Source organism: Ranitomeya imitator, chromosome 10 (assembly GCF_032444005.1).
Source record: "Ranitomeya imitator isolate aRanImi1 chromosome 10, aRanImi1.pri, whole genome shotgun sequence".
Lineage (NCBI taxonomy): Eukaryota > Metazoa > Chordata > Amphibia > Anura > Dendrobatidae > Ranitomeya > Ranitomeya imitator.
The window spans coordinates 10635254-10651747 of NC_091291.1; the positions used below are offsets into that span (position 1 = coordinate 10635254).

General features: G+C 42.7%; 1 protein-coding gene across 3 annotated transcripts in view; it reads left to right on the forward strand.

The window, feature by feature from the left end:
• LOC138650839 (sushi, nidogen and EGF-like domain-containing protein 1) overlaps nt 1–16494 on the forward strand; it is a 62998-nt gene that overhangs the window by 32492 nt on the left and 14012 nt on the right. For 2 of the 3 annotated variants that reach the window (XM_069740683.1, XM_069740681.1), the window contains exons 2-4: nt 12021–12113; nt 12388–12414; nt 14929–15059. In XM_069740683.1, coding sequence (XP_069596784.1) covers nt 12032–12113; nt 12388–12414; nt 14929–15059 — 240 coding nt within the window. In that variant the 5' untranslated portion in view covers nt 12021–12031. Of the gene's footprint in view, nt 1–4464; nt 4530–12020; nt 12114–12387; nt 12415–14928; nt 15060–16494 lie in introns of those variants that run through there. The other variant, XM_069740682.1, reaches the window with a different exon arrangement.

Sequence of the window (16494 nt, forward strand, 5' to 3'; positions counted from 1 at the left end):
CGAGGTCACTACTTATAACCAGAGGCCATTGAGAGAAGCCACATCTCGAGGTCACTACTTATAATCGGAGGCCATTGAGAGTAACCACACCTCGAGGTCACTACTTATAATGGGAGGCCATTGAGAGTAGCCACACCTCGAGGTCACTACTTATAACCGGAGACCATTGAGAGTAGCCACACCTCGAGGTCACTACTTATAACCGGAGGCCATTGAGAGTAGCCACACCTTGGGGTCACTACTTATAATCAGAGGCCAGTGAGAGTAGCCACACCTCGGAGTAAATACTTATAACTGGAGGCCATTGAGAGTAGCCACACCTCGAGGTCACCACTTATTACCGGAGGACATTGAGAGTAGCCGTCATTTACCACAACTCTTGGGTTGCAGTTGCTCTATGAGACAGTTTCCAATTCAATTACAACCTTATGTAAGATTGTGCTTACCACATGTCTTGGGGGACACTCGCTTGGCACAGGATTCAAGCACACAGGCACGTTTTCACACAGTCTATACTGTTTATTATGGCATCATAAACCGGGTTATGCACAGTTCATTACACTTCATGGATCACAATAGGCACCAACTGGTGGCATTAAGTTGCAGCTTTATCTTAGACGCTTCATATTTCGGCTTTATCTCACGAACATTAAACATGCTGGACCTCTCACTCCGTCCAGTTACCATGGGTATCGAACAGTTCATAAATGTCCCTAATCATATAGCGCACATGACATTTGGTTGCGGTCTCTAAACACGCTGAACCTCACTTTGTACGGTTACCGTGGAAGACCACACAGTTCATAGATTATCACAAGCACCAACAGTCAATGGTACCTTATGGGAGCTCCTGCTCCACCTGCTGACTCCTTGTCAGTCCTCTCTCCTGGGGAAACTGCCTTACGGGGTTCACCAACTTGCCTGGCCGGCACACATCAGTCAGTCCAGAACCACCGAAGTACGGTAGCTTCCCCAACACAGACCATCCAGGTCCACAGCCTCTCAGGTGCTCCAGGAAGACTCCACTCACAGGAGCTTCCAACACAGACTGTCCAGGACCATAGTCTTACTGTGCGCTATTCATGATGTCTATCCCACATGGGACCGTCCAACACACTGGCATGTGCTCTTCAGGATTCTTAATCCCAGGAGATCCAACACAGGTTGTGCCCTTCAGGAAGCCTACTCCCAGGACTTCCAACACAGGTTACTCAGTGCGCTATTCAGGATGTCCATCCCACATGGGACCCTCCAACACACAGGCATGTGACCTGACGGGGTGCTATTCAGGACATCTGTCCAACATCCCAGGCTACCAGGTACAAAGCCCCACCATGTGCTCTTCAGGGAGATGACACTCCCAACACAAAGGCTCTCCAGGACCTTCCAGCATAGACCATTCAGGTCCACACTCAGCGACCATGTGACCCATACCCTGATCACATTATGAAGCTGTAACCACTCCCACAGGTGGGAGTGTGTGTGTGGCTAGTTTGACCCGCCCATCTCTCATAACTAGCCTAGTGAGTCTCCCTTCACAACTATAACAAACACTTGTGGGACTACAGGTCCCAGAACAACAACATTACATCAGACTTACCACGCAGACTTCCTCTGCGACACATATCGGCCACTTACCATTCTGCCAGTCACTGTTTCACCACCATTACAACAACAGATACGCCTCCATGCATATCCCGAGGAGCACACACAGCGCCCCCTAGATGCCACACGGGTCACTACATCACACTTACTTTCTAATGCTAAAGACCTTTATTTACCCGTTAGCTGCCTTTTGTCCAGGTTCTACTCCCTTCTATAGAAAAACAAACTAATCAGGTTTGACAACTTCCATCCTTATAAAAATATACTTCTGTATATAAACCATTACAAGCCCTTTGAGCATTTCCACCACAATGCTTGTTAATTTTACTTATCTCTTATTACCTAGAGCCCTTTTTAAAAACTGGCACCACATCAGGTTTGTGCCAGTTCCCCTAAAGACTATGTACGGGGCACAGCAATAACTCAGCCAAGTTCCTTAAGAACGCTGGGATGCAAAGCATCTGAGCTAAGGGCTTTGTTCACATTGATTTTATCTAACTTTCATATCTACGGAAGAGTATCTTTGCTGGCATATTAGTTGAACTGGAATCAAGTACATCCCCCGCTCTCTCTTCTTTAGTATATGCAGATTTAAAGAGCCTGTTTAGTAATGCTGCATTCTCTTGATCCTCGGTGATCAACTCTCCATTGACTTCGGGTTGCTTTTAGATTTAAAGAATTTCTTGGGACTTCTCTTCCTTTCTTTGACTCGTGATGCTCATTTTATATTTTAGCTGATTTAAAAGATGAGTGTCCTAAGAAGCTCCGCTATTTCATAAGAATTCCCTTGAGTATTTGATTTCTCTACCCAAGTGCTTCCAAAAAAGTGCACAAGGATGCAGAGTATAGTAAACTCTTTCCAAAAACATAAATGACCCCACAATGCCCAAAACTTTCGGAGGAGCTTAGTGAGAGCTTATCTTCATCCAGTCTCTTGACTGAGATGAGAAAGGGATCTTTCCAAAGTCTCTATACTCCTCGACGAAGGAATCTGAACAGTTCCAAAATGCGTAGGCGAAGTTCAACGCTTCACCAATGTGTTTCGGAACTCTTTGGTTTCTTGTCTTTATTCCATGCTTGTCTGCCGCACTACTGGCCAGAGCATGGCAACTTGTATGAGACATCGGTAGATTTCCTTACTACAGATAGTCACTAGAAAGATTTCAATTCGACTTTAACCCCGGGATATTACTGCCCGCCCAATCAGTAGCAGCCATAAGACGAGTCCTTAAGTAAGTAACATGAACATTCATTCACATCTACTTCATGTGTTTGGGCAATTAATATTATTCTATAGTATTCTTGGTTTTTATAGTCAATTGTTTTTAGACCTTGAAAAAGGCACTTGTCTGGCAACGAAACGTATTGAAATTAATAAAAACTGTTTTGGAATCCCAAGGCTCTTCATTCCGGCAATGCAGCCCTCCTAAATGTGCCAGAATCCATTTTTTGCCACGTTTGAACATTAGCGCACAAATAATTCATGACCAATAAATATTCTACAACTCAGTGATCTTTTCCCACGTAGATGTTTTCTTTACCTGATATTTGTTTTTGTTTTTTTTTACATTTTCTGATAGTGTTGTTCAGTGTGTCAAGTATAGGGGAAACAGTGGTGCGATCAGTTTGAGAATGACTGTAGAGTCCTATCTAATTTACAATCAATGTTTTCTTCGACTTATCATTACAACACTTTCAGGGTATAAAACTGAAGAATTAAACAAAGTGACTATTTTACCACGTGACCATGACTTTCTCTACCCAAGTGCTTCTAAAAAAAAAGTGCATAAGGATGCAAAGTATAGTAAACCCTTTTCAAAAGAATAAACGCCCCCGTTATACTGCCTGAAACCTCCAGGGCAGAAGGTCCTGTGAGGGTCAAGGAACGATGGATTCATTTTGCTGTAGCTTAGGAAGAGCTTATCTTGCTCCAAGCTTACAATTAAGTCACTATACTATCTTGACTGAGCTAAGAGACCCGTTCTGGTGTTTACTACAGCTCCTTCAGGGAAGAGCTACAACACAAGTAATCATCACTCCTCATGGGTGGTGCCAACAAGAGCCGAAATCCCTCTTTCATTGGTCAGTGCAGTGGTAAAAGGTATATAAGGTATATAAGGTATGTGGGAGAAATCTTAAGATCCCTTACTTCTTCCAGCAGAATGGCACAAGAGAAGAGCAAAAAGCTCCATTTTAGATTTACTTCTTCTCTTCTTCTCTCTTCTGGCTCCCGACATGAAATTTATGCCGCCAAACTTGGACCAGACCCCGAAACCTATGTAAAACAGTGAGGATCCAAACTCTTGAACTGTAAAATTCTCTCTCTTTCTCTCCTCTCCCAAACTTCCTCCAGAACTCCGAACATTGCAACAGTCTTCCTGGTGAAGTCCATCTTCGGAGTTTATCATCGGACACTAACTGTCCGGTACTAACGCCGAACTTTGAAGTTCTGGTTTACTTGTCACTATTTGTTAGTTGAACACGTCCTTGTTGTTTTTTACAGTGTATTAGTGTGGCACAATGTGTTAGCCTGAAATACACAGTGCCACAGAGTTGACCACGATTCATAGTAAGATTGTGGCATTACCATAACTCCAGGGGCATCGTCAATGTATTCCTGTGGGAAACTCATTTTACAAAAAGTATTTCTCATTTTTCTCTAATTTCCCTGATGATATTTTTCTCACTTTTTTATCTCTATTTTTCCGCTCTTGGTTTTTCACCTTTGTTTTGGCTTCATATGATATGGATCAGAATGTCAGCTGGCAGTGATGCAGCTAATAACACCTGAAATTCCAGTTTCCCCGATTCTGTAACTCCCTCCGGCTATTGGAGGCACCAGATAAAAGGAGACGGTGCAGTGTTGTGCAGGTTTTTGGACATGTTGCTGCTTTGACTGAAGGCCGAACTTACAAAAGGGGAAAGTAAGTCTGTTGTTTCTATGTCCATTGGGGTTATCATTATTACTGATATACGTAAGGCTAAAGGATGACATACTAGAACATTTTCCAAGGCTCCCTTATGGGTCAAAAGACTTGTAGTTTGGGGGGCATTGAGTGCCAGTAATCTGTTGGAAATATAAAGCATAATCATTAGGATGAGCATGGCAGTATTATATAGGCATTATTTGGCAGCGTTATATACACATTTTGACAGTATTATATGCACATTTTGGAAGTATTATATGCACAGTTTGGCAGTATTAGATACAAATTTAGGCAGTATTATATACAAATGTTGGCGGTATTATATGCACATTTTGGCAGTATTAGATACAAATTTAGGCAGTATTATATACATATGTTGGCGGTAGTATATGCACATTTTGGCAGTATTATATACAAATTTTGGCAGTATTATATGCACATCTTGGCAGCATTATATGCACTATTTTGCACTATTACATTCATATTTTGGCAGTATTATATGGACATTTTGGCAGTATTATATACCCATTTTGGCAGTATTATATGGACATTTTGGCAGTATTATATACCCATTTTGGCAGTATTATATGCACATTTTGGCAGCAATACATGCACTATTTTGCACTATTATATTCATATTTTGGCAGTATTATATGGACATTTTGGCAGTTTTATATACCTATTTTGGCAGAATTGTATGGGAATTTTAGCAGTATTACATACGCATTTTGGCAGTATTATATGCACATTTTGGCAGTATTATATACATATTTTGGCAGTGTTATATTGCATGCGTTTTGCGATGCATGCGTCTTTTGTGCCACAAACGTTAGGGCACAGAGGATGCAGCAAGATGCATTTTTTTTGCGTCCAAAATCCGGCAAAAAAAGGACGCATGCGTCGCAAAACTATGCGTTTTGCATGCGTTCTTGTTTGCGTTGTGCGTTGCGTCGCCGACACAGCCCCGCACAACACAAAATGTGAACGTAGCCTTAGAAACATATTTTGGTGAAAGACGTAGCTGGAAACAATAAGCGTGTAACGGGCTCAATTGTTGTATTCAGACTATATCCTTTAGAAAACAGTTTTGTGAAGCAGGATGCATTGCGGAGTAGCAGTCCGAAGGTCTTTAGTATTTCAGTAGCACTAGAAAAGGACACGGCGTCATCCATATAGGATGAACGTCTTTTCCCCTGATTTGAAACATTTTGGAATATTACCAACGTTTTAGAGCACCTAAAGAATAAAGTACAAAGGTGGCAATTATGTGGACACGCAGATTTGACACAGAATGTTGGCGTATCATCAAACGAACACGAAAAAACAATTAGCTTAAGTATCCAAGACAATCTACTGTATATGGAGCCCTTGTAAGCAAAGTATGGAGGAAATCTTTTGACATGTCAACGTAAGAAATTTGTATCAGAGGGGTCCAGGTGCTGAGATCCCCACCGATCACCTAGACTAAGACACAGAAGTGTTCAGCCGAATGTATCTCTGAGACTGAAGATGGAATGATAGATTTTTGGCTGAACTCTTCGTAAGTCTTGGAGGAGAACAGCAGTTGGTTGAGTGGTTCTGAATCACTTGGTGTGGATCTACGCAGCTGGACCCACACTGGTCTCTATGACGGCCCTGGCAGTTCTGGTTCAGTAGATAAACCATGGAGACTCCGAGATGGGCAAGAGTTGAGTAAGTCGAAAGGCTCTTAGGAGTAGTGCGGTGGAGTGGAAAAGTAAATCAAAACTATCAGATGGTACCGTAGAACAGCAGAACCGGATGTGTTGGATGGCACCATGAAAAATATAGCAGAGCCAATTGGAACAGCAGAGCAGGGTATGATTCACTTGACATGCTGGACAGCACCTTGGAACAGCATAAAACAACAAGGCTGAATATGTTGGATGGCGCCTTGGAGCAGCACAGAACAGCAGAATCGGATATGGCAAATTGGAACAGCATGGAAGAGTAGGGCTAGATATGCTGTCTAGCACCACAATGCAATGTCGAGCAGCAGACAATGCTGGATGGCAACGTAGAACAATGCGGAACAGTAGAATTTATCATGCTGGATGATGCCATGGATCAGCATGGAACAACAGAGCTGGATACGTTGGATGGAACCATGAAACAATGTAGCAGAGCCAAGTGGAACATAGGAGCAGGGTATATCACCGGATTCACTTGAAGCAATGCAGCAGAACCCAGCAGAACAACAGAGCTGGCAATATGAGGAGACTTACTTGAAGCAAGTTGCAGAGCTACCTAAATACTCAGGTGGTCTGCTGCCACCTGAGCAGACATAAAAAAGAGCAATTATTGGACATATATATCAGATTACCATGATAACTTGATATGCTCAAGACCAGGGACAGGTGAGTAATATAAAAACGTCAAAAGTTTTCTGAAAGTGCCCTTATGGTTTAGATATTGTCTTTAGGTGGACACAACACATCTGCTGCCGGTTCGGCCGAATAGGAGCCCTTTATAGTCACTGTCTGCCCCTATGTAGGTCATTGATCTTACTGTGCTGCAAATGATCAATAAAAAATGTAGAAGCCCGAGTTTTAAAAAGCAGCATAACTTTGTGAAGCCCCATGCGTCATATTTCCACCACTAACTATACCAGTGGGACATGTATTATTCATTAACCTATGGCAAAGTATTTTTAAAGCATGAGTCAAAACCTGCAGAAAAAATCTAACACATGTTGTAATCTAGCAACAATGGCGGAAAATTCCATCCGTGTAGCATGTAAACTATTAGCGCTTATCATCCCATCTATGAAGAGGAGACAGCACCTTCAGTAATGTCTGGTTCCTTGTCCACTGTTGTCTTAGGGACCAGTTATTTTTTTTTTGCCGGAGACTTTCTCAAAACCAGACAGTAAAATCTTAAAGAAAACAAACGATATTTGGTATACTCAATGAGAAATAAGGGTTATTTGCTTTACGGATCACAAAATGGAAAATTCCTAAATTATTTTCTCCACTAGTTGGAGCACTTTTCATTATTATACTACACAACGTGCAAACAGCAAGCCGTGAGGTCGGGCATGGTACTGCAAGTTAAAACGAATCAAGCTTTTTAACCAGGGATGAAGGGGCCTTAATGACTGGCTATTTGAAGGGTCCTTAATGACGATTCACAGGGCTCCTGTTCAGTGGCCCTTAACCCCTTTCTGACCTCGGATAGTATGTCCAAGGTCAGAACCCCCGCTTTGATGCGGGCTACGGCTGTGAGCCCACATCAAAGCCGCGACATGTCAGCTGTTTTGTACAGCTGACATGTGCCCACAATAGCAGCGGGTGGAATCACGATCCACCCGCCGCTATTAACTAGTTAAATGCCGCTGTCAAATGCTGACAGCAGCATTGGAAGGGAACCTCTCACCCCCCCGGGCGTTTTTAAGTAAAAGAGCCACCTTCTGCAGCACTAAGGCTGCATTCTGTGAAGGTTGCTCTTCTGTTTGTGCTCCCTCCTAACGCTGAAATATTAAGTTTTATAAATGTTGCGCCATACCTGTATTATGTCCGGGGGGTATGTTTTCTCCCCCGGACTCAACCGCCTCCCAGCCGTCAATCATTCCCGCAGTGCGCCGGGCTCTGCTTCCTCTGTCTGTAGTCATATAACCGGCGCATGCGCTGTGCTCTCATTTTCCTGGCGTGCGCCATATCAGTATATAATAATAATCTGTCTGCCACAGATCATGAAAGATCTTTTAGAAATATATTATTTTTTCCATAATTGTTATTTTTTTTCCACTGTAACTGGGGCATCTATATGAGCCCAGTTACACGGAAAAAAATAGCTCTTTACTGTTTCCTACATGATAGAGATGATCTGGATCTGCTAGGGCATGCTATGATATGCGAGTACCTGGTAATGATGTGATTGTCAGGCCCTATAGAAGCATTGGCAGTAGCTATTCTTCTATTAACTATGAAACACTCACTGCCTGCTATATATAGGGCAAAAGAGAAGAAAGAATCAGAAATGTCTTCTCCTCAGGGCCCCGGCTTTGACTGACAGCCAAGGATCGGACCTGCTCTTGCTTGATTTCAGGAGCAGTCATTTGAAATTTGCAATAGTAGGGGGTTACAGCCCATGACAAATCACTGTAAATTTATGGCTCAGTTTAGTAATCAGATTGAAAAGGAACTTCTTGTCTCCATTGCTGAGAAAACATTAGTTGCAAACCCTAATAACCAGTTAGCCATGCATTTTACCTGAATGAATTATTATTTATCATTATAGCGCCATTTATTCCATGGCGCTTTACATGTGAGGAGGGGTGTACATAATAAAAACAAGTACAATAATCATAAACAATACAAGTCACAACTGGTGCAGGAGGAGAGAGGACCCTGCCCGCGAGGGCTCACAATCTACAAGGGATGGGTGAGAATACAGTAGGTGAGGATAGAGCTGGTCATGCAGCGGTTTGGTCGATCGGTGGTTACTGCAGGTTGTAGGCTTGTCGGAAGAGGTGGGTCTTCAGGTTTTTTTTGAAGGTTTCGATGGTAGGCGAGAGTCTGATATGTTGTGGTAGAGAGTTCCAGAGTAGGGGTGATACGCGAGAGAAATCTTGTATACGATTGTGGGAAGAGGAGATAAGAGGGGAGTAGAGAAGGAGATCTTGTGAGGATCGGAGGTTGCGTGCAGGAAAGTACCGGGAGACGAGGTCACAGATGTATGGAGGAGACAGGTTGTGGATGGCTTTGTATGTCATGGTTAGGGGTTTGTACTGGAGTCTCTAGGTAATGGGGAGCCAGTGCAGGGATTGACAGAGGGGAGAGGCTGGGGAATAGTGAGGGGACAGGTGGATTAGTTGGGCAGCAGAGTTTAGAATAGATTGGAGGGGTGCGAGAGTGTTAGAGGGGAGGCCACAGAGCAGGAGGTTGCAGTAGTCAAGGCGGGAGATGATGAGGGCATGGACTAGGGTTTTTGCAGATTTTTGGTTGAGGAATGTACGGATTCGTTAAATATTTTTTAGTTGAAATCGGCAGGAAGTGGAAAGGGCTTGGATATGTGGTTTGAAGGAGAGATCAATGGGACTGGAGAGAGTGGGCAGCCATTGTACTGTAATGGATAGGTCTGTTGGGGGGGTCGCGTGAGATTGGGGAAAGATGATGAATTCTGTTTTGTCCATGTTAAGTTTTAGAAATCTAGCGTAGAAGAAGGATGAAATAGCGGACAGACATTGAGGGATTCTGGTTAGTAGGGACGTGACATCTGGTCCAGAGATGTAGATCTGTGTGTCATCAGCATAGAGATGATACTGAAAGCCGTGAGATTCTATGAGCTGTCCCAGGCCAAAGGTTTAATTGGAGAAGAGCAGGGGCCCTAGGACTGAACCTTGCAGGACTCTGACGGATAGGGGGCTGTTATGATACGGTGGTTTAGGAGCAACATGGAACGAGCTCTGAAGGAAGTGGTAACTGTACTGACCGCAGTCCCTAAGCTCAACACAACACTAGAAGTAGCCGTGGAATGCTCCTAACTCTCCCTAGGCATCTTGTCACAGCCTAAGAGCTAACTACCCCTAAAGAAAGAAGCAGGAAAGCTATCTTGCCTCAGAGAAAATCCCCAAAGGATAGATTAGCCCCCCACAAATAATGACTGTGAGTGGAGAGGGAAAAGACATACACAGAATGAAACCAGGATGAGCACAGGAGGCCAGTCTAGCTAAATAGATAGGACAGGATGGAATACTGTGCGGTCAGTATAAAACACTACAAAAATCCACGCAGAGTTTACAAAAAATCTCCACACCTGACTAAAGGTGTGGAGGGCAAATCTGCCTTCCAGAGCTTCCAGCAAGACAGAATTAATTCACACTGATAAGCTGGACAAACATAGAAAGCACAGAATGGATAAGTCCACAATCTATGGACAGAAAAGAGCAAGCAAGGACTTAACTTTGCTGAACTGGTCAGGATAACAGGGAACTCCAAAGAGATGTGAATCCAAACAGGAACCATTTACAAGTGGCACTGGCTGAAGAAAGAGCCAGGCCTAAATAGCAGAGCAGAAGAGACGATAAGTGGAGGCAGCTGATGACAGCTAACTCCAAGGAGCAGCCATACCACTAGAAACCACAAGAGGGAGCCCAAGAGCAGAACTCACAAAAGTGCCACTTACAACCACCGGAGGGAGCCCAAGAGCGGAATTCACAACAGGGGGCGAGGTGAGGAGGTGGTTTGTGAGTGGGAGACGCTGAATGTCCGGTCTGTTAGGTATGATGAGATCTAGGATAGGGCCAAGTCTGTGATGCCAAGGAATGAGAGGGTCTGTAGTAATAGGGAATGGTCCACTGTGTCAAAGGCAGAGGACAGGTCCAGGAGGAGGAGGACAGAGTAGTGTCGCTTACTCTTGGCGGTTAATAGGTCATTGGTGACCTTAGGGTAGTTTCAGTGGAATGGTGTGACCGGAAGCCAGATTGTAAGCGGTTGAAGAAAGAGCAGGAAGAGATGGGAATACAGTTGAAGATGGACATGTTGTTCCAGTAGTTTAGAGGCATAGGGGAGAAGTGATACAGGCTGATAGCTCGATACAGAGGATGAGTCAAGAGAGGGCTTTTTGAGGATAGGTATGATTGAGGCAAGTTTAAAGTTTGAGGGGAAAACACCAGTTGTTAGTGATAGGTTGAAGAGATGGGTTAGGGTTGGGATGAAGACTGTGGCGAGGTTTGGGATGAGGTGGGATGGGATCGGGTCAAGTGCACAGGTGGTGAGATGCGATCTTGAGAGTAGAGTGGAGAGTCGATCTTCTGTAATGGTGGAGGAGATGGTTTTGGAGGTGGAGGGCTGGGAAGTCGGGAGGAAGGGCTCTGGAGGTTGTTGACCAAAACTGTCTCTGATGTTATCAATCTTCTGCTTGAAAAATGAGGCAAAGTCTTCAGCGGAGATAAGTGGGGAGGGAGGAGGTGCTGGGGGACAGAGGATAAAATTGAAGGTGTTGAATAACTGTTTAGGGTTGTGAGACAGGGAGGATATGAGAGATGAGAAGTAGGTTTGTTTAGCTGTGGCGAGTGTGGCCTTGAAAGTAGTGAGGGACTGTTTGAATGCGATGAAGTGCTCGTTGGAGTGGGATCTTTTCCATCTCCGATCAGCAGCCCTGGAAGCTCGCCTCAGTTCTTTGGTCAGGCGGGTGTGCCAGGGTTGTCTGTTGATTTTGCGAGCTTTGCTATGTGTGAGAGGGGCAAGAGATTCCAAAGCTACAGCTATTGTGGTATTATATAGAGCGGCAGCGTCATCCACATTGTGTAGGGAACTTATGTCTGTGAGAGGGAGGAGGGATGAATGCTTGAGATGTGCGGCTGTATTCCTATACACACTATCTATGCTTTACTCTTACATATGGCTGCCTGTGATCACAAATTTACAATATTTATTGTTTCTATAAACTTTTAAAGCAAATCATTAATCATGGTTGAGGAGAAACTAAACCGACATCTGCAAGTTATTCTTTTTTTCTTCTGTTCAGTAGGCGAAGCAATGACTTTGGTGGGCTTGATATCTAGTTGTTGGAAACCATTCAAGATGAGATGTTCCATTTCACTACTGATCGTTCTTATTGGTGAGTGGTAAAAAGCTTTAGAATTTCCAAACCTAAGCAATAAAAACATTGGAATTGAATCCAGGTAAATTTGTAGGTCCTTCTTGGAGTCACAGTAAGTACCTGGCCCAAGGTGTGACAAGTGTAGAACCTGTTAACCAAGGACTCGTGAAGCTTAGTAGATCTTCACATATGACCCGATCCTTAACTGATACCAACATGGGTTTGTAATTCAATTTTATACATTTTGTAAATACATAATAAGCACCTAACATTTGCTTTTTCACGTTTTCAGGTATTTCAGCTGTAACGTCTTCAACAGGTGAGTTGCTCATCAGTTAGTAGGGCTGGCTTTAGAGGTATCAGTCCTGATGACCTGGGCCAATTGTAATAATACTTTAAGGAGGACATCAGTGGAAGGCACTACCCAGGGCATCAACCAACGTAACACAAAAGAGCCAAGAAGGGGTTAAAATAAACAACCTAATACTGACCCAGTCCTCACTGGTTTTCGTCTGTCCAGTTCCCAGTGTGATCTTCACTGCATCTTTGGGTTTCCGGCTGCACTAACTAAACACAACGTCGTAACATCAAAGCCTCGTCAGTGTAGGAGACTCCGAAGATGTTGACTGTGAGAAGAAACCGAGTATGGCCCAGTGAAGAGTAGACCACACTGGTGACTAGACCAAGATTTTTTTTTTACATATGTTTAGTGTGCTTTACTGTCTTGAGAGACCACAGAGCACATTCATGTAAATTCACGTTGCATCAAATACATTCAATAGGACTCGAATTTCCTGGCAAAAATTGATGAAACTGTCATATTTAAATTTTGGCAAACTCAGTCGTCACTAGAAACTATAGATTTTCCAAATAAGATGCCTTTCACCTGATGATAAGTGCAAGGGTGGAGCTTTAGAGCTATGTTTTCTGGGAACCGTCGGACTTTCCAGGCTTGGAACCACTCTTGGAGCCCTTATAACCTCCCACGCTGGCCATACAATCAAATAATAATGGACCAATGAAGGATGCATGCGGCTCATCTTCAACTGTGTCACCTCCTTCTTTATCCTCTTCTTGCCTTCATCATTTCTTTTTCATTTTCTTCATCTGATCCTTCCTTCTCTTTTCCTCATCACTCCTCATAATCATCCTCTTTATCATTTTCTTGCTCTTCAATTTCTCATTCATCTTTTTTGTTTTATTCACCTTACACTTCCTTCTATTTCTCTCATTCATTTTATTCTCTTTTTACGTGTTTCTCTTTTTTTCCAACCTTTGTATTTGTCCTCATCGTCTTTGTTTTTTGTGTTTTTCCTCTTCTTTCCATCTCATTCTTCTTAGTCTTTTTCTTCCTCCTTATTTTCTCATTCAACCTTTTTGCTTTTTTCATCTTACTCTTCCTTATTTTACTATTGTTCATCTGTATATTCTTTATGTATTATTTTTATTCTGCCTTTCATTTTTATTTGTCTTTTTTTTGTTTTCTTTGTGTTTTTCTCACTTTTCATTTTCTCATTCAATGTCATCTTTGGGTTTATGTGTTTCTTCTTCCTTTCCTTCTCATTCTTCTTTGTCTTTATTTTCTTTGTTTTGCTCCTAGTTCTCGCCTGCTTATTCATGTTTCATCTTTCTCTTTTTCTTCCTCGTCTTCTTTTCATTTACCTTTGTCATCTTTACTTGGTTGAGTTTTTACTATTTCTTTGACATTTCCTTTTGCATTTTCATTTAATTTCCCCTTGTCATCTTCACTTTCCTGTGTTTTTTTCTCTTCTCCTTTTGGTTCATCCTTCACGTTTTCTTTCCCTTTTACTTCCTCATTCTCATTTCATTTATCCTTTGTCATCTTTACCTTGTGTTTTTCTTCCTATTATCTCCTCATTCACCTTCTCACTCTATCTTTTCCTAAATCCTCTTTTTCTTGTTCCTTTGTTCATTTTTATCTCTTTATCTCTTTTTTCTCCAGCATCAACTCTGACTACTTCATCTTCTCCTCTATTTCAGCTTTACTTTCCTTTATGTTTTTATTCTACCTTTCCTTCTCATCCTTCTTTTTATTGTTCTTCCTACTCATTTTCTCATTTATGTTTTTTGTTTCCAGCATCTTATTATTCCTTCTCTTCCTATCTCTCACCTTTATCTTATTGTTTCTCATGTATTTTCTTTCCACCTCTCCTTTTCATCTGTCCTCATCTTTATTTTCGTCACGTTTCTTTAATTTTAATTTTCTTGTTCAATGTCACCATTGTGTTTTTCTTCTTCCTTTCCTTCTCATTCTTCTTTGTCTTTATTTTCTTCTGTCCTTCTCTTTCATCTTTTTTGTTTTCATCTTTTTCTTCCTCCTTTTCATTTCATCTATCTTTGTCATCTTTACATGTCTTGTTTTTCTTCGTTTTCTCCTTTTCATTCATTTTCTATGTTCTTTGACATTTTCTTTTGTCTTTTCATTTAATTTCCTTTTGCCATTTTTACATTCTTGGTTGTATTTCTCCTCTCCCTTTCGATTATCCTCCATGTCTTCTTCCTCCTTTTCATTCCAATTGTTTTCATCATCTTTATCTTGTGTTTTTCTTCCTATTACCTTCTCATTTATCTTCCCACTTTTCCTATTTTTAATACTCTTTTTCTTATTCATCTTTGTGTTTTTCGTCCTTTTGTCGTTATCTCTTTTCTCATCATTATCAATTTTGGCTTCTTCATTTTGTCCTTTTACTGTAACATCTGAAGTCACCATCAGACCTCAGCCGCTGAGTATTTTCTACGTGTTTTTCCTTTTTACCAGTAATAGTACATTTACATTAATTTTACTTTCTTGTTTACCACTTTTTATCTTTAGAAATTTTCTATCCATACGGGCAAGGACTAGATACTTTAGTTGCAAATTCAGCCGATGCAGACGATGGCATAGAACCTATAGAATTTAGAATCAGCCTTCCTGTCTTTGGCAATTTGTACACCTCCGTAAATGTGAGTATATTTGATACTTTTTAGATCAGTATGAAACTAAGTACATGCGGCGCCCCAGGGTCCTGGTCGTCGCAGTGGTATTGCTTTCCTCTCGGGAAGAGTGATGCTTCGTTTGGAGGCAAAGAAAGATAACTGCATCCAGGTATCACAAACATGCAACACATTTCACACTCCAGACCACCAGACCACCAGGGGGAGCTCCTGACCCTATTTATTAGGTCACTCCCCACATATATATATATAACTGGTAGTCTGTAGGGAAAGTTAGTCAGTTCCAGACAGAGTTCAGTTCCTGGCAGAGCTCGAGACAGGAGTTCTGTTAATTCCAGACCAGATTCTGAGGAGGATGGAAGGTTAAAGGAGCTGTGCATGCCCTCGGAGCTGCAGCTACCAGAAAGAGACATTGAAGGCAGAACTGTATTGCAGAGAGCGTGAAGGAAGTCGAAGCAAAGGAGAGGATACCAGAAGGGGACGAGCCCCGCTCAAGCTGTCTCCTTCTGAGGCGCAACATCCCGGTAGCCGGAACACCGAGGGAGTAAGGACTTCTCAGCCTTATTTCAGAGACCGGCAGGACAGCTAATTGCAGGTTACCTGTCTGCACCTACACCCTGAAGGCACGGTGACACCTACAGGGCCGGGTTATCTAAGAGACCCTATAAACAGGCTCAAGTCACCAGTCATACGGGTATTGTCCTATCCTATATGGGAGACAGAGAAAACGGAACACAACATCTGTGAGACCCTTATGTGAAGCCATAGGCAGGGAGGGGGCTACACCACCACAGCCCAAGGAAAGGCTACTGATTTCCACCTGGATAAGGGAAATCTGGACTTGCCTCCAAACCGGCCGGACTCTGCCTGCCCTGTGATCTGGTGTCCTGGACTGTGGATGCTGAAGCCTTCAGTAAAGGTAAAGAGACTGCACCCTTGTGTCCTCGTTCTTCATTATGCCTTTCACCATCCATCATCTACACACCGGGAAGCCCTGGGGACATACTTCACCTGTGGGAAGATATACCATCTGGTTGCCATAACATCACCCCAGCGGATCCCTAAAGCAGCGTCGGTCCCCACTGACCGAATACCACAGGTGGCATCACGAACATAAACTTTATCCCTTTAAAACCTTTCCCTTTTACACGGACGTCCCAGGGCCACGGACCGGGTCAGCCACCGTGACATCCCCCTGAGAACCGAAGGACCTGGTACCGAGTACACCACGACCCTTTGGGGGGTGATCTATACATATAGTAATTTTGGTAACAGTTTGCAAATAGATAATCTGAAGAAATGTGATGCAATTACTGTACAGGCAGGAAAACATAGAAAGCATAATTAAAATATATAAAAATATATATGTAGTATAAAATGCATACATTACTTTCCTGATCCTGTACTGATCCTGAGTTACCACCTGTATTATACCCCAGAGCTG